Here is a 26,915-nt window from a genome sequence, read left to right on the forward strand (position 1 = left end):
GTCAATTCAAAAAGCAAGTTACCAAGAGCAAATTTCACCATACCTTTCTACCCTTGCAGACTGTAGCTTGCAGACAGGGGGACATCTGATAGAATTCAGGAGGGTAATTAACTGAAGGACAGCATGCAGTGTTGAAGTAAGTTGTGTCTGGTTCAAATCAGGAGTAGAGAACAGAGCTTTTTGTTCATTCCTTCTGTGAACTTCAAGCTCAGTGGTGTAAAACTGTTCAAAAGAGAGGTAGTTCAATGTGATGGATTAAGCTAAGAGATAAGTATAATCTTAAAATGATATATAACCTCAAGAAAGTTGTTTTTTCCCCATTAATAATGAAAGTAAACAAAGAGCTTTCCAACATTCTTTGTTTGTAATAGCCCCTCTTTATTTTGTTTTTTCAAACTTGGGGCTTTTCCCCATTATTCTTACTAGCTTTCTTTGAGTTAAAGTATGGCTCTATAAAAAGGAATGAAATCATCTGTTCATTAACTTTCTACTCAGTAAACTTTTTTTTTATTTTCTTCAACTACAACTCTCATAATTTTTCTAGTCACCATTCTTCTCATCTATTTGCACATTCCTTAGTTTGCATGTCAGTCCCAAATGCCTCAACTCATCAGTTAAATTAGTTCTGTTTTTACAACAGCTCACAAAAGGGCTTACAGCTGAAACTCTTCCTCTAATCTAGCTCTTCTTGCTGCATGTACTATTTCTTTATTGACCTTAGCTTTGTAGAGCTTTAAAAATAATATATATCAGCAAGGGTTGCATGCTTTCTAATCATATGTTTTCTCCTGCTAATCATTCAGTTACCTGATTAGAAACAGATGCAACCTATTTGAGATGTGAACTTACCAGTGAACTGCTTATAATGGTTGCATATTTTTTAGATATTCTATGTCTGTGTTGTGAAATGCCCTAGAAGGTTTTCAATGGTAAGCACTTAGATATTTTATAGCTATAAGTTTTTTTTTCCTTCCAAGTGACCCATTCCAACCAATACAAATTGACAAACAAAACAAGCAACAACAAAGATTCAACCAACATCAAAAGCCACAACGTTTATAAGTAATCTGCAAACAAGAGTACTAGAACTGTGATAGTACAAATTTCAAAACAGACAAATCCCTTACTCTCAAAGAGCTTATGACATATTGGAAAAAGTAAACACATAAACAACCATTTGTAACCCAAAGCATAATATGATACTTTAATTAAAATACATCCAAAGTGATATGCAAAAAGGACAGGAAAAAAAAAAGTTCTAAGGAGAATCAGGGAGGGCTTGATGGAAATTTTAGTGTTTGTGTTGGATCTTGATAAAGGAGTAGAGTTTCAATGGGCAGAGATGCAGCGAAATTCTAGGCAGGAGCCAAGGATCAGCAGCAACCTTCAAAAAAATGCTTATAAGTCACGCCAGTCGGATCACCCACAATTTTATTGATAAGAAGTTAAATTGCTAACAGGTTAATATAATATTGTAACAGGTTAATATAATATTGAAATGATCCATATCAATAGCATAATGCTAACCAAAGGGTCTTGAACTAAGCCATGTAACAAACTATAGAACTCCAAATATAAATAGACTCACATATTGTTTAATCAGACTGCCAACTCAACTGAAATTTACTTAAAAAAAAGAGCCCAGTGAACATCTTCAAATTAGAACTGAACCTATGTGGGTGTTTTTTTGTTTTGTTTTGTTTTTTGTTTTTTATTATTGACTTTATTTTTTTAGAGAAGTATTAGGGTTCATAGCAAAATTAAGGTTAAGGAACAGAGATTTCCCATCTATTCCCTACCCACATATATACATAGCTGCCCCCATTGTCAACATCTCCCACCAGAGTGGTACATTTGTTACAATTGTTGAACCTACCCTGACACATCATAATCACTCAAAATCCATAGTTGACATTATGGGTGACTTTTTTTAACTTTTATAAATATAACAAAATTGGGGCAATCAGCATGTTCTCCAAATCAAATCTGAGCTAAACTAGTATTTATTACACCTGGTTCATATTTGTGGTTATCAATGAAATACCAATTAGGTCACCAAAATCTGCACAACAAATTTTAAGTTTTAATAAACAGAGGCTTTTACAATAACTACTGGATGATTTGGAGAGTTTTTCATTAAAAAATTCTCATCAACGACAAAACCTTGTTTTGCCCTTGCAGAGAGTCCCTATGCTTAAATCCTGGTTCAGCATTTAAATTATATTCTTTCCTTTGGCCCAGTGGTTGATTCAAACAATTCAGGGGGGATATAGAAGTAGTTGGGGGGATATTTTGGCTGAGGACTAGTTAGTAATAATAATAACCAGACACTTCAAAATTTGGTGCTTCTTAATAAATAAATGCTTGTCAAGTAACTGCTTAGTTCATCCCAACACGCGCTCTTTGTACACATGGTCCTTTCAGGAACCAAGAGAAGCAGAGAGGCAGGATCTGTCGACTAAATGGCCCTTTTCCATTGCTTTGATCCACCACCAATTCTAGTTAGTCATCTCTGCTCTGAAAACCAAATTCCTCTCTAACCTTGAGGGCACATGATGGCTTGTTTTGGCACTAACTCTGTAGAGCTAAAACTCTGGGCTAAAGAAGCAGAAAGATTTAAGAGCCTCTCACCTCACAAACTTGAGTTTCAGGTTGGGGCAGTGACAACCTGTCAGAATCTCGTTTGTGGCACCCAAGCAAACCAAGCACATGGACAGCGGAAATGGCTAGAAAAATCCTCAGACCCTGGTTCTCTTGGTAATTAATTCCATTGATTATGTGGGTGTTTAAATACTGAGACAGACCCTGGTGCCAGCCTAAAATACGAGTCAACTCACATTTCCCTTGGCCTTTTAGAAAATGCAGATGTGTCCAAATCCTAAAAAACAGCTGCATTTAAAAAAAAAAAAAAAGGGAAGGAAGGAGAGAAGGAAGGAAGAAAAAAGAAAGAAACAGGGAGGAAAAGTGTTCCAAACAAACGAAATGTTGATCTGCCTTTTATTAATTTCATTTTTTATCTTCTTGTGTACAGACATTTGACAGCTGTGACATTCATGGGCAATGCATTTGAAAAAGAAGACATAAATATTCAGAGACATATTAGAATGCTGTTCAATGTAAGCACCTGTCTACTTAGTGTTGACAGAAAATCATTTACTTTGCTTTATGCATGTTCCCTCCAGAGACCACAGAGGTCCTATTTTATTTAAAGAGCTGGTCCCAATATCAGTGCTTGTTCTTGAAACTGCAGTATATACAGCTAATTATATTTATTGAGGAAACAATTTTGTTTTATATTTTCAATAATACTTAAATAATTTGGTCAATCTTGACCTCAGAAACTATTTCCCCAAGGATTCAGTTAACGAAAGACTTCATACAAGACCTGATACCAATGTTCTTACACTATACTGTTCCATTATCACCTAGGGAAAATTTTCAAATATAACTTTCATAGATGAGACGTGTACAAGATGAAACTGTAAGATCTCTGTGGGTCTTAGGAAAAACATTACAGTCAATGAAATCCATGCCAACATCTGTATATATGTATTTATTATTTATTATGCTTTGATTTGTATAATCTTAAACAATATTAGTCTTGCACAAAGTAATGCATTATTAAAAGTCACAGGAATCATGACTTTTAAATCAGATTATATCAAATTTGGTAAATCTTTGTTTCTTTTCTACTCAGCCCAAATCAGAGAAGTAATCATGTAACTTAACTAGACTGAAACAGGTGGCCACACACAGAGGAAAGAAAGAAGGAAGGAAGGGAGGGAGGGAGGGAGGGAGGAAGGAAGGAAGGAAGGAAGGAAGGAAGGAAGGAAGGAAGGAAAGAGAGAGAGTGAGAGAGAAAGAGAAAGAAAGAAAGAAAGAGAAAAAGAGAAAAGAAAAGAAGGAAGGAAGAAGAAAAAAAGAAGGAGGGAAGGAAGGAAGGAAGGAAGGAAGGAAGGAAGGATGAAAGAAAGAAAGAAAGAAGAAGGAAAGAAGGAAAGAAGGAAAGAAAGAACCTTTATTAGGATGCTAAGGTTGCTGTGGGACCTCATAAGGTGGTTTTGATATGTATTCTTGAAGCCTTCTGATTTGTTCCCAAGTGATTAAAATAGGTATGCTTAAGTTAAATTAATTATTCACCCAAAGTATAATTTCCTTCCCTGTATTTGGTAAAATGCCTATCTTGAAGGTGTATGGTTTGCAATGGGTTAACTTCGGACTACTGAGAAGCCTCCTTTAGCTGAATCTCAGGTCAGAATTACAAATGTACCATATTATCAGAGATATAATGAAACACAGACCTAAGTGAACAAAGCCTAATTTTTTGGCTATGACATTTCTCTCCATTTTAGTTTTACCTGACATGAGTGTGTAATGATGTTAGCTGGGCCTGATGAGGTGGGGGGGCGGGGGGAGGCGGTGGAGGTTGAGGCGTGGGGGAAAGGCAGCTAGAACAGGCAGACCTCAGAGCTCAAGACTTCCAAAACCTTACAATGCTGCCACCTACAGGCTGAAATTTTCAAGGCGTATTCCGTCAATATTGTGTTTTCCTACCCTTAACAATGAAAAACATAAAAAATCGTGGTAGAAGATCGGAGCCCCAAACTCAAAATCCTGCAAAGAGTTAAATGGCCAGGTGATACGAAAGAACAGGCCCTTTGGCTTAGTTAGTTCAGTGCCGTTACATAATTTAATTAGGATCATCACACTGCAACCGAAGCTGTCTAGAGGAATTATGAGCCAGAAGTTCAGATCACATGTGAATCCTTTTGCTCAATTAAAGCTAAGCAATTTTTAAGGTTTTTTTCCTCTTTGCAGTATATGCAAAGAGCAGTGAAGCGTGGCCTGCATATTTTTCACATTAAAATTATTACATAAAGCCTGTAGCATTTGAAATACTTGCGGAAATCAAAATGTTACACTCTGACCTTGGGCATTTAAACTTGGTCATTTTTAAAGCTATTGTTGCCATGCTCTCCTTTGTTCTAAGAAAATTGCTGTGGTTAGTTATAATAGCTGAATGAATAATTACTGGGGGAAGAAAAGAAAAGAAACATGTAATGGTGCTGAAAAGACTCAAGCCTACGTACTACTAAACAGTTTTAATTCTGTTTTTGAAGTCCCAGCATTGAGACAAAAGGCAAAATCCTACTTCTCTCTTCCCTACTGTGCCCACCAATAAAAATGACCATGTCCCTTCTCAGCAGACTATCCCATCTACTTGCCTTTATGTCAAGAAAAACTCTGCTAAGAACTTGAGGAGGGAAAAAATTCTGGAGGAGTCCGATTCTAGGTTGATCTATATTTTATGATGCAAGCACATGCAGCAAGAAGCATATCAGACTAATATTCATTATCAAGCTTTTCTCCTAAAATTTTAAATCTCCTTCAGGCTTTTAGTTTCCTTTCTCATGGATTGTATCAGCAAACAGGAGAGATGGCAAAACTTTCTTGTCTGAATGGTGCATTAAATGTATATAATCAATAAAAAATTATAATTTTAGTAATTTAAAATATAGCTTGAGATCATATTTGTTATTTGTACTTCTGAAAATGACTATTCCCAAATCAAGCTACCTCAAATTTTCCAGCAGAAGTTTAAAGTTAACTTTTAAATATTTATTTGGAGGAATAAATACTAGTCTTAGTAAAAGATCATGCTAATAAAAAATGACAAAATAGGAACCTGCAAAGAAATAAGTCAATATTAGGAAGAACCTTACATTCAGTTGGGGACCTTGGCAACTTGGAGTAGCTTTATGGATGTATTTGTCTGTTTATTTATTTTAAAAATCCCCTGTATTTCAGGATGGATTGCTTAAGACAACTGACTAGAACAGACAACAAAACTTCCAGTGAGTACTGTGGGAAATTCTTCACTAACTCATAGATCAAAGAAAATAAGGCAAAACTCATTTTTCAATATTACAGCCTACTTATTATTTGTAATAGAAAAAAATCTGGATTTTAAGGGCACACACAAATAGTGTATCTGAGTCACATATTGTTTACTAGATTCTTAGATGAGAGGTACACAAAATGCAAAAATGAAGCAATCTTTATTTTCAAAGAATCTGAAAAGGTTAATTTTTCCTACTTGTGCAACCAGGTATTTGTAGGATTAACAACTCCTTTAAACACTAGTTGGATTTAGCTACAATAAGAATATAAATACAATAAGACATTCCTAAGGGGAATACAATTTTTAAAAAATTTCCATATTTGCTACAATAAATGTTATGCCTAGAAATTTTATAGCTAACAGAAACACAGAAAATACTATACCCAGAGCTAGAAAACTGTTCCAGTACAAAGCAAGTCTGATATATTACCTCCCAAATACACAGCATATCCCTGGTAAAGTTGTAAATTATGGTTGCAAATGAGGCCACAAACAAAATTTTGCTCAAGGCATGAATCATAAATTCAAACAATAATCATCTCCTACGTGAGGCACAACTACTTTGTTTACTTCTTAGACACTGTTTCCTAAACATGAAGATGAAAGTAGGTCAAGGAAATTTAGCATCTTTTTCTCATGAAGCATGCTCTGATATTGGGTGCACTGCCTTATTTACAATTGCACAAACCTTTTAAATATTAAAAAATCTGTGTTTTCACAATGCTGGGTCCTTAAGCATAATGACATTTTACCTCATGATGACACCATATCATCAAAACTATAGATGTTTACTGAGGAAAAATAAATGACTCTCAATAATAACCTGCTATGTGGAATTCTGGTATGTTTTTCATATTGAAAATCAAAGTATATTTAGCTGATATTTACTGGTACTTTCAATCTTCTTAGTAGATATAATTGTTTGCTACTCTTTGCACACGTCTGAGAAGTCAAATGTTTTTTTCTCTGTCTACATTTTAGAATTTCTAAAAGCCTAATACCATGAAGACCTTTTTAAGTATGAAGCTTAAGAAGGCTGGCCTTTAATTAAACCTGTTCCAATCATAGAAAAAATCATAAAGTTAATCACTTAAACCAGTTCTAAGAATTACCTTGGAGGAATATACAACTGTAAAATATTGTTTGGAAAGCAGATTTTTAATATTAACATAACAATTTCTACTTACAGACAGTAAGAATAAATAGCAGAATGCTTACTGGTCTATAAGGTCCTTAGATGTCACAAACTTCCTGTTTTTTCAGCAATGGATATCAATAATAATAACAATAGTAATAGTCACATTAAGTGCTTATAATATAGTCAGAACCATGTTATGCACTTTATATGGATTATCCCATTTAATTCTCACAGCAACTCTTTAAAACAGAGATGATGTTTATATCTGTCTTACAGATTATGGAACTGGGGCTTAGAGAGGAAGGTAGAACACCTGGTCCACATCACCCTGAGCTAGACACTGGACATTCACAGATGAAGAGCAGTCTATTTCCTGAAGAAACCAATCATCTATTCATCAAAAACTTTCTGTCAGTGTATAAACCAAGGGGGACACATAAAATTTGATTTAGTTTAAATCTACTCAATTGAAATCAGATAACTTATGGGTACTTATACAGATCTAATAAACCAGCACAATGATCTACATAATCCAACCATTCAAAAAGTATCTATTGAATGCCTAGTATATACCATCTCTACTAGGGGGTGTGAATTCAGTGGTAAGCGAGATGAAGGGATCTCTGCCCTCAAGGAGCTTTTACAGTAGTGGGAAGATCAAACAATTATTTAAATCTTCAAATAAAATAATTAAAAATTAAACTGAATAGAGAATAATGGAACTTAGGCAAGAGATCAGAAGATGTCTCTAAATAGAGGACACTTAAGCTGGGACTTGAAGAATGAGGATTCATCATGCCAAGACGTGGAAAGGGTATCTCATGCCAAAGGAAATGTATGTGCGAAAGGCCTCACAACCAATGAGTCAATAAGTCCTGTTGGGTTGGACACATTATCCTGAATCCATCCACTCCTTTCTATTCATCATCTTAGTCCAGTTTATAATCATCTTTTGTCTGGACCACTGCCATAGCTTCCTAACTGGACTGCCTGCTTCTCCTTGGCCTCCTTCAATTCCATTCTCCTCACAGCAGCCAGAGCATTCTTTTAAAAAATGTAAAACCCTTTACACAACTAACCTGCATAAAATCCTTCAATAGCTTCCCTGTGAACTTCCTTCGGATAGCTATATGATGTGTTCCATCTTGTCTTTCAGATTTTTCCTTCAATGCCCCCTTCTAAATGAGGTCTTCCTTCAGGGCTCAATCTAAGATAGGACCTACTCACTCTGACACATCATATTTATTCTTTTGAACTTTCTGTTTATGACCTATCTTCATCTCCTGAAACTTAAGCTATTTGAGGATGAGCCTTATCTATTTTAGACACTATGTCAACTAAGTGTTTCACTTAGTACCTAGAGCATAGCAGATACTCAATTAAATTGAAAGGACTGGAGAAGTATGCAGAGGTCAAATCATCCCTGGACCTTTCATCTACAGTGAGGAGTTGGGATTTTTATTCCAAATGTAATGGGAAGATTTTGGGGAATTCTAAGCAAGGGGACAAAAATCATACCGGCTATTGTTGTATGGAGAACAGACCGAAGAAGGAAGAGAGTAGAAATTAAAAAAAATGATTAGGAGCTAATTCAGAAATCCAAGAGAGAGATGGTTTTGTCTTGGACTAGGATGGCAGTATTAGAGACGGAGGAGAAGTGAATGATTTTTGTGATATAATTTCAACTTGCTGATATATTGAATTTGGAGAAAAAGGAAAGGATGAAATTATATATATATATATATTTTCCCCCCTGAGATGGCAGGAAGGGAGGAGTTAAAGGAAGATAGACCTGGAGGTAGGACCATGATTTCAAACTGGATGCATTCACTCATCCTGAGCCAGACCTAATTTTCTGGCAACATATTTGGGTTTGTTTCAGGTCTGGTATTTCTCCTCAGAGGGGCAATTTAAGGAAAGGCCAGTCTATTAACAGAAACAAACATCTTTTTAGCAGATATCCTGGCTTGATTACACAGCAGCACCATAAGACACAAATAACAGCTCATGAAGGATGATGAACATTTAGCTCTTCGTTTTTTTATACCAGTTTTCCAAAGAAGCCAAAAACAATTTTCTTAAAGAATTCCAAGCCCTAAATATAATATACAGAAGAACTCATGGATTAGTAAGGCTTTCTGCTGCATTTAATTGAAAGATGATGCTGTAGGATTTTACTCTTTCATTCCCGTTTTACAATCCCTCCATGCCATCTGTAGCAACAGGGGCATGTGGGACAGGGAGAAGCATCAGAGGTGGCCTGATGCCATCAGCAGTGTGCTAGTCACTGTTACTGAGGGAGGCCTGAGGATATGAACCATGGTAGAACAGCTAGGGAAGGAAGGAGTCCAAGAATGACAGCGACTGTGCAAGGAGCAGTAGCTAAAGGATAATGGAAACTGGAGAAAGGAGCATAGCAGGAGAGTGGAAAGGACACTGGGTGTCTCCTAGTTCTAAGATGAAATGTTGCTTTTCAGATTTCCTAGTTGACTTGAAGATTGATATTCCAATAGATATCAAATTATTAAGAAATTAAAAATCACTTCTCAGTGATATTTTATTTTTGTGACAAAGGCAAATTCTTCTTCATTCTTCTATTGATATTGTTTATGAAACAAGAGTGTTTTGGGCTCTGATGTAATTCTAAATGTGTTAACATCTAGTAAACACAGATTTAGAATGCATGGCAAAGATTAAGAATGCAACCAAAAGTAGGTAAATGACAACAAAGACATCACTTTGGATATTAAATTGCTCTTAACATCCTTGCAGAAAAAAATAAAATAACCACTGGTTGATAACTTCCAGGAAAAAAAAAAGAGCCATAGTCAATATTCTACTTGACAGAGATGATTATGAGAACTGAATGATAAATATTTCCAATTATGATTTTTAATGCTGTAAAAAAGAAGGGGGGAGTACGAAAATTAATTTGATTATTGTGAATATAACTAAATTTCAATAATATCCTTAATACATAACCAAATAAAACATCAACAAAGGAAAAGCATGTATTAATGTAAGATCAACAAAATAAACTGGAAATTTCATTTACAACATTCCTATATTTTAAATTAAGAAATGTGTGCCAGGGATATCCACTTCCTGCTCACCCCAGCTGGGGATGCTTTGAAGTGCCTAAGTCCAGCCATAAAGTACAAGGAAAGGAGCTTCTCTCCCTCCATTCTACTGGATCCAATATTCCATTAGGGATCCTAGGTCTCCTGGGACACAAATAAGCATATTCCTCGAGGGTCCAAATATCAGGCAAGCATATATTCAGCCCCAAATGATAATACTGATTCCCTTCTGGTGATGACTTGACGATATGCTGGTAGGATGAATCCTCCCTTGGCCTCTATTTTGAGGCAGGTTTGATTCACTGGTTCATGCAGCTCCTGGGTACTAGAGTATTGAGCCTCACAGCAGTTCTCCCAGGCAATTAGCCACAGCATCTTTTGACCACAGGCTGCCCAGTGGATTACTTTCAGGGATGGGACAATAAGTACCCAAATGCTCCTACCCCCATTCTCCTCATCTCTTTTTGAACTTCCCCTCTTTATCTGTGCTTCCTTTATCTTTTGTCCATCCCATTTCTTTCTCCCCATAGCACTAAGTATCCCATCAGAAAGGGATTGTCAGCAAGAACCCCAGCCTATAGCAACATGTAATTTATTTATCTTCTTTGAAGTAGAAGGAGCCAAATGCTCAATATGCAACCTCCTTTCACAAAGGAGAGAGGGAATGTTTTTAATCCTCTTGGTGTCTTGGACATTTTTAGAATGGACAAGATAGCTTGTAACTAGAAAACATTAAATTGTAAACATACACCCAGAAGGTGACGGGTTTTCATACCTGATGATGAACATTGGCATTTAAACAATACCTCTCCATTTAGTGATTTCCTAAATCTTTATATCTTACCTCCTTTCTTGTCTATTGAATGGACCAAAAATGACTCCCTTGATGACACTGATGCTTTGCAGCATCCAGAGATCTTCAAAAAGGTATCTTGCCTGCTTAGAGCAAAGTACTATTTTATCCTGAAACCAAAGAAAATAAAAAATAGACTCTACCAATACTAAGTTGACTCAATTTTCATGTGGCAAAACTAGTAAATAGAGTAATCCAGGATATATAGTTAGTGTCCTTACACCCCCTCCAAGAAAGGAGACACAATTTCTAAAAATGTATGTTCTCCTAAAAAATAAAATGAAGTGCTTCTTGTTCCCCCACTTCAGATAAATATGTACTTACTTGTAGTTAAACCACATAGGCATATGATAAGGCTGAAAATGGTAATAAACCTGTGTAATTAACTAAAAGCCAGTACGGTTGGAAAGCCTATCACGCCCTCATAATAGAAATGGTGCCATCTACCCATTAGAATTTATTTGTAAAGCTATTGCCATAACCTGTTAATGTTAAAGCAAACGATTTTGAACTAAACTTTGCTATAATTTAAGCCCCATTCATAGCAAACATGGCACTCCACAGATTTTGAAAATTTGCACTAAATTCACATTTCAAGATGGACTGAGGATTCATCTGCCAAGCTTCAGTCTGGGGCAAGTATTTTAGAGGCTAGTTGTAAACCCTAAATATGAAGAGGAGTGATGAAAAGTGCAAGCCCCCCCCCATGATAATAATACATTCAATAAATCTTTTTCTTTCCAGTTTTACCAAATTACACATGAAAATGTAAGCATATAAATTCAAACCATGTATAAATAGAATGGAGGAATAAAAACTAGCAGGAAATAAGCATCAGAAGCTGCCCCCTGCAGTATGCAGGTATGCGAAATATTGAGTGCTGTTTATCTGTTTCCCATTTCATTAACGTGTGCCACCTAGCTTTGTTAATGTTTTGCTACTCCTTTTCTTAGCAGCCCATGAAGCAGTCCTGTGAAATGCATGAGTATTATTCCTATTTTACAAATGAGACACTGAGGGAAAGAATGGCCATACAGCTAGTCAAATAGATAAGAAGGATTCCATACACTTTGATGGCTCAGCACATTAGGGGTAAGAAAACCATGGAATGCACATTCACAATGTAGCAAAATCCCTCGGGCTGCCTGAAAGATAAGCTTCTGGACTCAAGAGAAAATGTCAACATAGACCAAAATATGATTCTAGCAACCTCAGATAGTTTTTAAAAGTCCATCAATAACAAGTTCATGTGTTGCTCCTCCCCTTTTCACTGTTTTCTACTATACTATGTTGAAGGACCATGCCTACATGTATGAACTGACTGGCAAAGCTACATGGACATTTATATGACAGGTTTGTACAATTTACATGGGTCTCCGGAGGCAATCCTTTGTGTCCTTGGACCACTTTCAAGATAAAAGTCATAGACTTTTGATAAAAAGAATGAGACAATCACGAAACAAATAAGTACTGACTAGCTGACCAAGAAAACAGAAGTAGAGAGAAGGCCATGAAAGAACTAGAAGAAACACTATAACCCACTAAAAATCTTTGCTAAAATCTTGAGAGCAAGATACCATTGTTTTGAAAAACTTTAAAAAGTATAAAACACTTCTCTTGTTCTGGAGAAATGTAAAATCATATTGGGGAAAAAAGAGACAGTACTGGGAACAAAAGAGATTTAAAATGTTCCAAAGCAATAAAATCAAGAATGGGAAAAGAGTAAATAGTTAATTCTTGTAATGTTATAGCAAAATTAAAAGAGCAAGGATTTGGAGTCAGAGGACCAGAGTTCCATGACTCGGTGGCCAAATGACCTCAGGTAAGTTCTTAAATTTACTGACACTTACTTTCTTCATAGGTAAAATGAGGATCAACACCAGCAATCTTTAGCACAAATGTTTGTTACATGCAGTAAGTTAATTATATTATAATCCAAAATGAAGTCAAGTGGAAATTTCACCAGGAAAACCTGTGACTAGCGTGCCATATCTAAATTCTAATAGCTTATCTTGAAGACTTTTCCTTATCTATATCCTATAGCCCACAGAACTCAGGAAATTCAAAGCTCACGTCTACATAGAAAGATCTCAAGACACTGGAAATGAGGAACTAAAAAATAACATATGAAGTTGAGGAGATTAAGTATAAAGCAATTAGTTATTTATCCAGATGTCTAAAATACTTCTAAATGTATGGAAATATTTTAACCAAGAGTCCATTCTAAGCCTTGAAAACCCAGAGTAACAGTGGGGACTTTATCTATAGAAGTAGTTCTAAGGCAAGGCTTGACAGTCTATCTTGTATTTCAAAAATCAACAATGATTATCGACCACCTATATGCCTTCCCAATGCTGTGATATTACCAAGTGCTCTAAAGATTTTGCACTTAACCCAAATCACATTTTTTTTTCTTATCCTCTTCCAGTTTAACTCATCTCTACACCTTGTAACAGGCTGAGATCTGGAGGCCTGGCTCACACAAGGACATGCGTCTGTTGGTTCTGTAGAGTCTCTGGGGTTTCTGCAGTAGCAACATTACATTTTCATTACTGAAACTTCCCAGCCAGATAATATCACTTCATACACCGTAGACCCTCTGAGTCTTGCAAATGCTTGGCATCAGATCCACATGAGCCTATTCTTATTAGACAGTTTCCCTTCACTTTCCTTGCACTGAGCTGCTTGCTAGGCCAAAGATTCCTCTTACCTTGCTGCAAGACCCATTTCTGCAGGATTTTTCTTTGGCAGCAAGATTTCCAGGGGAGTCTAAGTATTGAATCCCGGGGTGCTTTTAGTTGCACCTGTTTTATTCTTTACGGAGTCATTAGAATTTGGCTGAGAGAACAGAAGAGCGGAGAAACATTGAGTTTGTAAAAGAGCAGCTCAGCATGGCATTTTTTCCCCCCAAAGTGTAATGGAGTGCATCCTATAACAGAAAATTTAGCCACAACCTACCATCTTTTAGTTTATAATTTGGAGCTCTCACACTATCTGTTCCTAGGATTTCTCCCTTTAGTCTTGATGCTTCAGACAAATTCTGAATAATAAATGGGAGGAGATGGGGTAGGAAGACCTGGGGAGAAAGTGTCAAGAACCCTATACCAGGAAATGAAAATAAAAAGATCCTGTGCAGTCTATATTGGATACAGATGTACACAAGATACAACTCTGTCCCGTAAAGTTGCCAAGAATGCACCAGCTACGTGTGGCCTCATAGTAGGATGGAGAACCATGATAGGATCACCTAGTAAACGATTTCTTTATAATTAGAAGCAGAGTTATTCATTGTGCTATTGTCCTGGATCTACCTGATACCTCAGCAGTTAATGAGTACCCACTATGGGCAGGGAACTGGACTGGGGAATGGAACTTTGTTTCTCTTACTACCGTTTTTTCTACCCATGTCCACAACCATGGGTCAGGGCCTTATTAATTCTCAGCTAGATTCTTAAAATCACTCAATAATAAAACACTCCCCTACCAAACCAGCTTTCACACCATAGTGGGATTACTTTTCCTAAAATATAGTGTTGATATTTCACTTATCTGATCAAAAGCCTTCAGTGGCTCTCCACTGTGTACCCAATTAAGCCCAAAGGTCTCAATTTAGTATTTAAGACCTTTACAAAATAGTTCTTTTTTTTTTTAAGATTTTATTTATTTGAGAGAGAGAATGAGATAGAGAGAGCATGAGAGGGGGGAGGGTCAGAGGGAGAAGCAGACTCCCTGCTGAGCAGGGAGCCCGATGTGGGACTCGGTCCCAGGACTCCAGGATCATGACCTGAGCCAAAGGCAGTCGCTTAACCAACTGAGCCACCCAGGCGCCCAACAAAATAGTTCTTTTCTGCTTGCCTTTCTCCTCTGTTTTCTCTAGTCAAGCCTCTGGGCAAATCCCACAAAGTCAGCAATTCTCTAGAGTCTCCAAGGTAAGCAAGTGTGAAACAGCCAGGATGTCAAGGCATTCTGGGAGTTTCCCTATTAGAAGGAAGGTTGGTAATGACCAACAACCTATGCAGGAATGGATCTATGATGAAAGGCCAGGAAGGGCCTTCCAACCTGCAGACAGTGGAGATGTTACATGTTTCACACACATCATTCAACCAGCTAGTTCTCACTGGCAGCCATTCTCAAAAGAACAGAGTGCTAAGCCCATGAGAGGCTAGTGATCTCGGAGGTTTGCATATGAAGAAGTGGTGGTGAGCACTTCCAATCACACCCAGCTTTCCTTCTCTCTCTCCCTTCCACCAGGCTGAGGATTCACTATAGAAGCCATTACTTTCTCCTCCCTGACTCAGAGTATTCTTTTCTTTTTAAAGCAACACCTCCTTATTGTATACAAGACACTTGTTACTTCAAATATTGTCACCCCACTCTGACTAGCATTCTGTATGTTTGTGTACCTTAAAAGTGGAGGAAAGAAGAACACTGAACTCATAGAAGGTGGATATTTGAGCAAGGCAGATGCGGACTGAGTTTATGAGTGACATGTATGACACAATCACCAACACCTTCCTGCTGAGATGAGGAACAGGACAATTATATGTGCAATCCCCACTTCTATTCAACACCATCTTGGAGGTTCTGGCTAGGGCAAAAAGGCAAAAACAAAGAAACAAAGAGTTTCTAAGAATTGAGAGCCCATTACCCACATAGGACATGACTGTGGTTGAATAATCTATATAAACACTCTTAGAAATAACAGATATATCAAGGTCACTGGATACAAGAGTGATACACAAAAATTAATTATATATCAGCAAAAGGATATGAAATTTTTTAATTTAAAAATTGCAAAAGCATCAAAACTATTAAATACCTAGTTTATCTAACAAAAGGTTATACAAGTCCTTTATATAGAAAACTATTACTAAGACTTCACTAATGGAGGAATATATAATGGTTGTGGATTGGAAATGGGAAGACGCAATGTTCTAAAGATCTTAACTCTCCTCAAATTGATCTATAGAGTGAATCAAAATCCCACCAAGTGAGGTGGGGTTTTTTTTGCCTTATTTTGTTTTGTTGGGGAACACATGGTATTCATGTCTGTAGAAATTAACATACAAATTCTAAAATGTATATGGACCTGCAAGGGGCCAAAAATGGCCAAGATAAAATTGAAGATGTAAAACTGAGCTGAAGGATTTATACAACTAGATATGTAAATTTATTATAAAGCCACAATATTTTAGATCTTGTGATACTGGCACAATGATAACCAAAAAGACAAATGGAACAAAAGAAACCAGATAAAGATGCATCCATATATGGGTACATGCTTTATGACAAAGATGGTACTGCAGTGTAGTGAGGAAAAAGGTGGTCTTTGGGGTCAAGTGGAGATCTATATGGAAGAAAACTAATCTTGATCTCTACACTTCATATCACACACTAAAATCAATTCCAAGGGGACTGTATATCTAAATGTGAAAGGAAAATCAATTAAACTTTTAAGAGACTACATAGGAAATATTTTCATTAGCTTGGAGTAAGGCAAAAATTTCTTAAGACACACACACAAAAAAACATTACCATAAAGGAAATGAGTGATGACTTGAAAGACATTAAAATTGGAAACTTCTTCTCATCTGACATACCATTAATTTTAGTATATGTGCTGCCGAAGCGAGCACCTGACATACCATTAAGAGAGAAAAGGCAAGTCACAGAGTGGCAGAAAATACTCGCAATACATATAGCCACAAAAGACTCATATCTAGAATGAATAAGCAACTCCTATAAATCAATTTTCAAAAAACAGATAACCCAACAGAAAATCAGGAAAAAATTTGAACAGGTTCTTCACAAGAGGTATTCAAATAGAAAGTGACCACATGAAAAGGTGTTCATCCTCATTAGTCATCAAAGAAATGCAAAGGAAAACCATAATTCACCACAACACCCACCTAAAATTGCTAAAATTAGAAAGCCTGATAATACCAAATGTTGACAAGGATGTGGAATAATTGGAACTCTAATACAATGCAAGTGGGAGTGTAAATGGGTACAACTGCTTTGGGAAACTGGTTAGCCTCATCTACTACAGCTGAGCATATACAAACCCTAAGACACAGAAATTCCACCCAAAAGAAATACATACATATACACACCACAATACATGTACAGGTAGTTTCTCAAAAGGTTAAACACAGAATTATTGCATGACCCTATAATTTCACTCCAAGAGAAATGAAAACATACATCCACACAGAAACGTGTTTGCAAATATTTACAGCAGCATTATCCAAAAGGTGGAAATAGCCAAAAGGTAGAAACAACCCAAATGCCCTTGGATGAATGGAAGAACAAATTGAAGTATATCAATACAGTGATATATTATTCAACTATAAGAAGGAACAAAGTACTGACACATGTTACAATGTGGGTGAAACTTGAACATGTTATTCTCAGTGATAGAAGCCAGAGACAAAGGTCACATATTGTATGATTCCTTTTATATAATATATCCAGATTGGCAAATCCATAAAGACAGAAAATAAATTGGTAGTTATCAGGGAAAGGGAGAGAGGTGATAGGTAGTGATTACTTAATGGGTACAGGGTGTTTTTCTGGTGTGATGAAAAAGTTCTAAAAGTAGAGAGAGGTGGTAGTTGCAAAATGTTGTGAATACATTAATTCCACTGAAATGTACATTTTAAAATGGTTAATTGTATGTTACATGAATCTTACCTTAGTTTTTTTAAAGACATAAAAAATGGTTCTTCTCTGGCCTCAGTTTCATCTTCTCTGGAAACTATATTCCTTTTCTATATAGGCAGTCCTCACTTTGCATGGTACTGGCATGAATTTTAGTTACCATAGTTAAGGTAAATTATACCAGTCTTCCAACAAAATGGCCCAAATTTCAGTTACCACAGTATAGTAATTATGAGTAATTGCATAAAGTACAAACTTCAAACCTAGCTCTTTGGTGTGTATACATATATATATAATAACAGATATGCATCATAATCAGTGACCAATCACATCACTTCTTTCAAAGCCTGCCAGTGACTGGCCACTGCACATCTATTACTCAGTTTATGCATAGACAGTGAAGAATACAGTTGTGCTGTTTCCCAGTGATAAACTCACACGACATTTTACAAAAATGGGTAATTGGAAGGGGAATTGGCCTCTTTTAATAGAGATGTTTTAACAGAGATAAAAATTCAGCAAATAAATGGAAAATGAAGTGTCAAAACTGAAACTCTCATCCAGTGTAGAGTTATAGAAGAAATAGCTGACCACAGGATTGTTGACAGAGCTACTATTTGAGAGACTCAGGATATACAGTCAGAAGAACTTACTGAAGGTGAACTTATCAACATAAATGAGGAAAGAGGTTTTGACAAAAAGGATGAAGATGTCCCAGAGGAAGAGATGCTGGCAAACAACTTCAATATTAAAGAAGCTCTCAGAGATATTTCGCGACATTGAAAGCATGAAGGATAAAATGTTGGAAGCTAATCAAAACTTAGAAAGGAGTATGACAATATGCCAATGCAAAGAAAAATGTTCACTCCTAATCATAAAATATAAGCAAGAAGATGACAAGTACTATTAAAACTACTCTTGATAAATATTTTACAAAAACAATAATATACTTTAATTCTCAATGTTTCTCATGTTTTTACTACAGTGTATTAAATAGCTTTACTGCTTTAATTTCCTTATATATTTATAAGTGACAGTTTTTATTCTTTTAACAGAAATTTTTTACAAGATGCTGAACAACAGCAATTTTTCCCAATGACCATTAAGATTGCTTTGTGTGGTTTCAACTTGCACAGCCATTTTTAGGATCCCACACTGCATGCAAAACCACAACAGCCTGTACTCTACTCTTTATTCTCCATATTCCAGTCAAATACTACTATCACCAATTTAAAATATTTGTATACCTCCTAACAATATCTCTGCCCCATAATATTGGCTTAAGAAATATTTGTTTCCAGGGTGCCTAGGTGGCGCAGTTGGTTGGGCGGCTGACTCTTGGTTTTGGCTCAGGTCCCATCTCAGGGTGGTGAGATCCACCCCATGTGGAGCCCTGCATCCAGTGAAGTCCCATCGAGCCCCGCCCCCCACCACTGGTAGTACCCAGTAGGCTTGAGACTCTCCCTCTCCCTTTGCCCCTCCCCACTGTGCTTTCTTTCTCTCTCTAAAATAAATAAATAAATCTTAAAAAAAAACGAAGAAAAATTTGTTTCCACCACTCCTTTCCCATTCGGTGACTTTGATTATGACATTTCTTTACCCTATAATTCCTTCCCCTTACAATTTTAAACACACATTCCTTCATGAAGACATTTTCCTGTTCCCCAAATTAAGGTGATCCCACCCTCCCTCCCTAGCGCCTCTGCCTACTGTAATAAAAAATAGTCCTTTTGAATTAGCAACAACTACCTCTTAATATACCTTTGTTGTAATATAATATATATCTGTTTTTCACTTTTGTTTGTTTTTTTGTCTTTGTTTTTGCAAGTAGAGAACTGATTAAATGTAGAGTGTGATTAAAATGAGATATAACAGAATATATGCATATACAAATAAGGACAAAATAGATAAAGAAAGGGGAAAACAGAATTTCTTTTATTTTTAATAAATATAAAAATTCTAAAGCAGAACTTTCCTGGAAAACAGATAATATATTACTATAGCTTTTTATTTGAGGGTTTATGTAATACAGGATACCTCTAAAATATCTATGTTAAGAACAAAGTCTGGGGCACCTGGGTGGCTCAGTCGTTGGGCGTCTGCCTTCGGCTTGGGTCGTGGTCCCGGGGTCCTGGGATCGAGCCCCACATCGGGCTTCCTGCTCCGCGGGAAGCCTGCTTCTCCCTCTCCCACTCCCCCTGCTTGTGTTCCCTCTCTCACTATGTCTCTCTGTGTCAAATAAATAAAATCTTTAAAAAAAAAAAAAAGAACAAAGTCTATGTGAGTTTTATTCCTCAAAGGTGTGGAGGAAAGACAACATTGTACAGAGCAAATATTTTAGCAGTCACTCTAACAATCGCCCAAATGCTGTGTTCAATTGTACTTTTTACACTTTGCCCTTGAATAAATAGTTATTGGCTCTGAAATTTCTTGAACTGAAAGCTCTTTGTTGAAGACCTCACAAGACTTTTAATAGAGACAACTAAAAAAGCAATTGATTTTCCCCCCAGTTGGAGAACGTATTCAAAAGATTGGTAAACAGCATCTACTATGCTCTCCCTTAAGAATGCATCCTTTGATTTGTACTTTAAAAAAAATACATGTAAGTCAATATTTGTTTCCTTTTTATGATAACCACATGCAGAATTTTTTGGGACAGTAGTAGGGTATAGCTATTATTATTGGGGAGTGGGACAAATGGTTTTCAGTTCACACTCTTATTCTATGTGACTTACTTGAAATTAGTTCTAGCTGATGCATACTTGGATCAATTTCTGCCCACATCACACACAACATGCTACATTATACTGTCAGGCAACCTACATTCACTGCTATCCCATCCATGTTGGTAGACACATCAGTAGCCATTTTATTTATAACCCCATCCCCTTAGTCATGGTTGATTGGACCAGGAAAGTGCACCTATCTCAATCTCAGCCAAACAGAGTCCCTTCTCTCAGAAATTGGATTTAGAACTGAAAGTCCTTTAAGAAGTGTCTGGACCTGTGAGGTACAGGCTTAGAAATGTGGGGAAGAAATTTCACTTGTCATTCAAAAGAAACCAGTCTTCAGAGAGAAAAAAACAACTTTCTGATCCCTAGTTTCAACTCCTTTCTAAGCCCAAGTTCCTTCCACTACTGGATTCCATGAGACATTCTTGTATCTTTATAATGAATTCTCCTTGCCAATTTAAGGTTACTAGAATTGCTTTCTCTTGCTTGCTACTGTGACTCATAACAAAAACAAGAAATATTCTAATGCAGTTCTGTGTAGAGACTTCATCTCTGAAACAGGAATAATGATAATTTTAATATTATAAATTTCAATAGTAGACAAGCAGAACAATGAATGTTCTTTTAAAATTAGAATCAACTATTAATTATCTTTATATACAAAATTTGCAAGCTTTTCCCAAGAAAGCTTTGTTACTTGTCCTAAGCTTGCTATGTAGTTCTATACTACTAATTTGCTACACTCAAATTGATCTGCTACTCCACAAAAGTACATCAGCCTTTCACATAACAATGAAACCTTTTAGACCTGCAAGTAGCTCTCCACCCTGAGTCGGGTATGTGGTTTCAAACACCCTAGTAGATCTTTTATATGAGACACTCTCCTAAATGAATAATAATTCCAACATCTTAACAGACTCTGTATTGGTTTCCCTGGTGCCACAAGATCTTTATTGGGGAAAATTTCTCTAATCTGACTACTGACCATATTGGTGCTTGTTTGCTTTCTAATATTATTTACCTTTAGAAATGTTTAGTTATTGATTTTTTAAACTTAATATTTTCTTTTTTTTTAAAGATTTTATTTATTTATTTGACAGAGAGAGGCACAGTGAGAGAGGGAACACAAGCAGGGGGAGTGGGAGAGGGAGAAGCAGGCCTCCCGCCGAGCAGGGAGCCCGATCAGGGCTTGATCCCAGGACCCTGGGATCATGACCTGAGCCGAAGGCAGACGCTTAATGACTGAGCCACCCAGGAGCCCCTAAACTTAATATTTTCTAAAATGCGCTTGATATTCTTTTTTTCTTTTCCCATCCAATTTCTCATGGGTCTTTCATTGCACTCTCATCACTAAACAGTATGCTGGAATAGAATATCAAAACTTGTCATAAATTTGGGAAGCTGGATAAATGGGATCTAAGTATAAAGCTAGAAGAAAGATTATTTCCTAAGTTTAGCAGACAATCGAGCCCATTCTCTTTTTTCCCCCAACCCATTCTTAATGTATTAAAAATAACACAATTATACAATCAAGACCCAGATTAAAGAGCCATTTCTCATTTACTGAAAACACAAACAATAGGATTTATTTCCAATATTTGTACTTATCTCTGAAAAAGTTCTTGAATATCATCAAATGTTTCAAAAGGTATTGAGACTCCAAATTTTACTGGTCTCAACAATATAGTTAGGACCAACACTTTCAAAAAATCAGTTAGCTAATCCTTTGTTGAGTACCTAGAGAATAACTGGCAAATTGGCTACTTTACTGTTCTAATGTCAAAGTTAGTAGTTGCTTTCTCTTAATTATGATATTTTCTTTTTTGAAAGGTTTCTGTCCTCCTCACTGTGAATCAAAATGTATTTGGTTTTTATAAATATGGTTAAATAAAATAGAACATTTCAGAACTGGAATATAAGCTCAGATAATCTTTTTCAGTGAAACATGGTATTATTTAAAAAAAATGCAAAAGAGTAAAAATAACCATAATTGATAAATATTGTCAATGTATTTTCTTACTAATAGCTATTAATATATATTTATCAACTATATGATATTGATTATCAATTATCAAAGTAACTGTATTTTAGGTTTGTCTTTAAAACTGACTGCAATGGCGTAGTAAAGGTTTTGAGTCAGAAAAAGTTTAAGGAATAGGAATGGGCATTTAAATTAAACTAAATTCAACTTATTCATACCATATATAAAATGGAGTTCTGATCAAAGACTATTTTGTGTAGAAGAGTTAAAGCTATAACAAAGCATAGCTAAATTAATAGAAATTTTTAAAAGTTGTTGAATGTGAATTATAAACTATCAACTCATAAATACTTAGATTTTAGCTGCTTTGGAACACAGTCTGAAGGTTCCTCCCAAAATTAAACATAGAGTAACCATATTGACTCAGCAATTACACTTCTAAGTAAATTCTCAAAAGAATTGAAAATAGATGTTCAAACACAAACTTGTACATGAATGTTCACAGCAGCATTATTCATAATAGTCAAAAAGTTGAAACAACTCAAATATCCTTCAGCTGATAAATGGATAAACACAATATGGTATATCCATACAATGGAATATTATTATTCAGCCTTGCAAAGAATAAAATAATCAACAGAGCAATTCCAAATTTTATATGGAGAGGCGAAAGACCCACAATAGCTAAGACAATATTGGAGAAGAACAAAGTTGGAGGAATGACACTGTCCAATTTCAAGACTCAGTAAAAAGCTACAGCAATCAAGATATTGTAGTACTGGCAAAAAAATTAGGCAAATAGATCAATGGAACAGAATAGGGAGTCCAGAAATAGACCCCCATACATACAGTCAATTGATCTTTGGCCAAAAAACAAAGGCAACACAATGAAGTAAACATAGTCTCTTCAAAAAATGGTGCCAGAAAAACTGGACATCCACATGCAAAACAATAAATCTAAACACAGATCTTAAATCTTTCACAAAAAATCAACTCAAAATGGATTACAAACATAAATGTAAAATGCAAAACTATAAAACTCCCAGAAAATAAGGTAGGAGAAAACCTAGATGACCTTGGGCATAGCAATGTCTTTTTAGATATGTTAGTGACATGATCCATGAAAGAAATAATTAATAGGATGAGCTTCATTAAAATTAACAATTAAAAACTTCTGTGAAATGAAGTATCAAAAGAATTAGAAGATAAGCCACAAACTGGGAGGAAATATTTGCAAAAGACATATATGATAACTGTTATCTAAAATATAAAAAGAACTCTTAAAACTCAACAATAAGAAAACAAACAGTCCAGTTAAAAAATGGGCCAAAGACTTTAATAAATATCTCACCAAAGAAGATATACAGATGGAGAATAAGCATATGAAAAGATGCTCCACATTATATCATCAGAGAAATGCAAAGTAAATGAGTAACATACCACCATAAACCTATCAATATGATGAAAAGCTGGAACACTGACAACACCAAATGCTGGCGAAGATGTGGAGCAACAGGAACTTTCATCAATTGCTAATGAGAATGCAAAATGGTACAGCCACTTTGGAAGACAATTTGGCAGTTTCTTATAAAACTAATCATACTCTTACCATATGATCTGGCAATCACACTCTTCGGCATTTACCCAAAGGAGTTGGAAACTATGTCCACCCAAAAACCTGCACCTAGATGTTGACAGCAGATTTATTCGTTATTGTCAAAACTTGGAAACAACTATAATATCCCTCAGCAGGTGAATGTAGTACATCCCACAATGGAATATTATTTAGCACTAAGCAGAAAGGATATATCAAGACATGGAAGAAGCTTAAATGCATATTACTAAGTGAAAGAAGCCAATCTGAAAAGGCTACATACTGTATCATTCCAACTATATGACATTATGGAAAAGGCAAAACTATGGAGACAATAAGATGAGTGGCTGCCATGGATGGTGGGAAGGGTGAGTGAATAGGGAGCACAGAGGACTTTTAGGGCAGTAAAAATACTCTATATGATAGTATAATAATGGATCTATGTCATTACATAATTGTTCAAACCCACAGAATGTACAGCAAGAGTGAACTGTAACATAAACTAAGGACTTTGGGTGATTATGATGTATCAATATAAGTTCATTCTTGGTTAAAAAAAAAAAGCACCATTTGGTAAGTGATGTTGATAAAGGGGGAGGCTCTGTATGTATGGAGTCAGGGGATATGGGAAATCTCTATATCTCCCTCTCAACGTTGTAAAACTAAAACTGCCCCAAAAATAAAATCTTCAAAAAAATAAAAAGAATGACATACTGATACATGCTACAACATGGATGAACCTTGAATATAGTAAGCTAAATGAAATAAGTACATAGTACAAAATCATACATATAGTATGATTTCACTTACATGAAATGTCCAGAATAGGTAAATTCATAGAGACAGAAATTATGTTAGTGGTTGCCAGGAGTTGGGAAGAGGGAAAATGGGGAGTGACTGCTGATGGGTATGGGGTTTCTTTTTGGGATAATGAACATGTTCTGGAATTAGATAGTGGTGATGGTTACATAACTTTGTGAATATATGAAAAGCCATGGGATTATACATTTTGTGAATTGTATCTCAACTTAAAGATTATATGAGAAAAAAGCATTTTTTACAGACAAGGAAAATTAGAACCAATGTACATGGTGATAAGTCATTTGATTCTGGTCATCATATTTCATCCTAAAAATGACCTCAATGCAGTTAGTAATCTGTGTGTACAGAAGCATCCCCCCCACACACAGATAATCGCCACGCACAAACACCTCCAGGGTGGAGGTGGGAGTCACACTGGAAAGCACTGGAGAGGCTCTAGAGAAAGAGAATGGTATGTTAAGCTTTAAGGAGGTTGTACTTCACAAGCACCTTCAGATCTTTGGTTCCTGAATCATTAAAACACCGAGAAAGTATAAATAGGAATTTAGAACAGCTTGCAGAAATGGACTAAAGTAGCCATCTAAATTTGGGTGTTAGCTTAGTGCTAACCACATGACCTTTCTCTGACTCTGTGTACACTGTGTCAGTCCTAATACCAGCCTTTCCCAAACGTTTTCCTTTGCCAGAAAACATCCAAGAGGGAAAAGAAAATGAATTTTCACCCAGTCATGCAAGTGAACCACTTGGGGTTTTTCACAGTAGCTGATAGAACATTTCACCTTTTCAGTGCAGTGTCTTGATAACGGCCAACCCTCATTTTGTGCCCTCCCTAGGCAGAGCCTTCTATTTCCTCCAGTGCCTCAGAGAATGAGATCCCAATTCCTTAGTGTATGAGTGTGATTTGTTGAAATTTATCTGTAGTCCCAGGCAATGTCAGTATACCAAAACGGATGCATTTAGTGTTAAGTACCTTAGCAGCAATTTCCCTTTTGAGCATTGGAATGTGATAAAGCATTAGAACTTTACTCTTTGGAGTGAAATGTAATACTGCATGGCCTGCAAGAAAATAGATTGGGGAGAACTTCTTGCAGCCATTTGTCCCAGTAATTGACCAACAGAGAACAATAAAGCAGTATTCCTCAATACTAGTATCCTATTGGAAGCATCTTGCCCTTCTTCTTACACATTTTATAAATTGGAATGCTAGTAGGACAAGCACACTTCCCCATTAAATGGATAAATTTGGCCCCTGGAACATGAGCAACAGCAGTATAGCACCTACAAACAACAATGAAGAGATCCATTTCCATTGCTTCCCAGAACTTGTGGGACTCTTTAAGGATGAAAGTAATCTTTTCATGTTCCAGCTTGAAGAAGTGACCAGATTGGCTCTGAAGCTGACACCTACATCCATCACATTCTGATAAGAAGCATCACTAGCTAACTTTGTTTCCAAGTAATTCCCAAACTTTATAAAATTAAATAAACTGATGGGGAAAAAAAGTGAAAGGTTTCCACCACAGAAAGAATACCATGGCAAACAGAGAAGTGAGGATTTCACCAAGACTTGTTTCTTGCATGTTGCAAATGCATAATGTACATCTGCAGTCATTAAGGCATCCTGTTCATCTGAAAAACATAATCTCCCAGCACATCATTTTACATGAGAGATCATCGAAAAACCTCCCCATTTTTTGACTTAATCTATAGCTCACTTGGAATGGTTACATCGAAGAGAAAAACATTCTTTCCCTAGGTAACAGTCCAGTAGGTTTTCCCGCCTCAGTTCCTTTCTCTCTGCTATCTCTGGCCCCAGTGTGTGATTTTTTAAGCATTGCAAAATGTCAATACACAAACAAAGGAGACCAGAAGCAAACCCCTGCTATCACAGAATCTTGTTGTATAAACTGAGAAACACTGACATGTAATGAAACCTTATTCCCTTTTTTCCCTCCTCTTTGTAAATGATTTGCTTCCCCCTCCTCCTTCATGTATAAATAAACAGAAAAGTGTCTGTATATTTGGTGTTTTTTATCCTTTGGTCTTCATAATCAAGGGCTATTACAGCAATAGATCTTATCTGTGGAATGGCAGTCCCTCTGCACCTTCAGTTCAGATTTTTGTTTATGCTTGGCTGCCATTGTGGCTGTTCC

General features: G+C 36.2%; 1 protein-coding gene across 9 annotated transcripts in view; it reads right to left on the reverse strand.

Annotated features, from left to right (window-relative positions):
* The window catches only part of LOC144378832 (uncharacterized), a 542,559-nt gene that overhangs the window by 338,779 nt on the left and 176,865 nt on the right, over positions 1–26,915 (reverse strand). For 5 of the 9 annotated variants that reach the window (XR_013440597.1, XR_013440599.1, XR_013440598.1 and 2 more), the window contains one exon: positions 44–222. The exons of the other annotated variants lie outside the window; for them this stretch is intronic. Coding sequence is in view for 1 of the 5 variants with exons in the window: in XM_078053410.1 (XP_077909536.1) it covers positions 44–222 (179 nt within the window). In the remaining 4 variants the exon portion in view is untranslated. The remainder of the gene's footprint in view (positions 1–43; positions 223–26,915) is intronic. 9 annotated transcript variants of the gene reach the window in all.

Source organism: Halichoerus grypus, chromosome 8, assembly GCF_964656455.1.
Source record: "Halichoerus grypus chromosome 8, mHalGry1.hap1.1, whole genome shotgun sequence".
Classification (NCBI taxonomy): Eukaryota; Metazoa; Chordata; class Mammalia; order Carnivora; family Phocidae; genus Halichoerus; species Halichoerus grypus.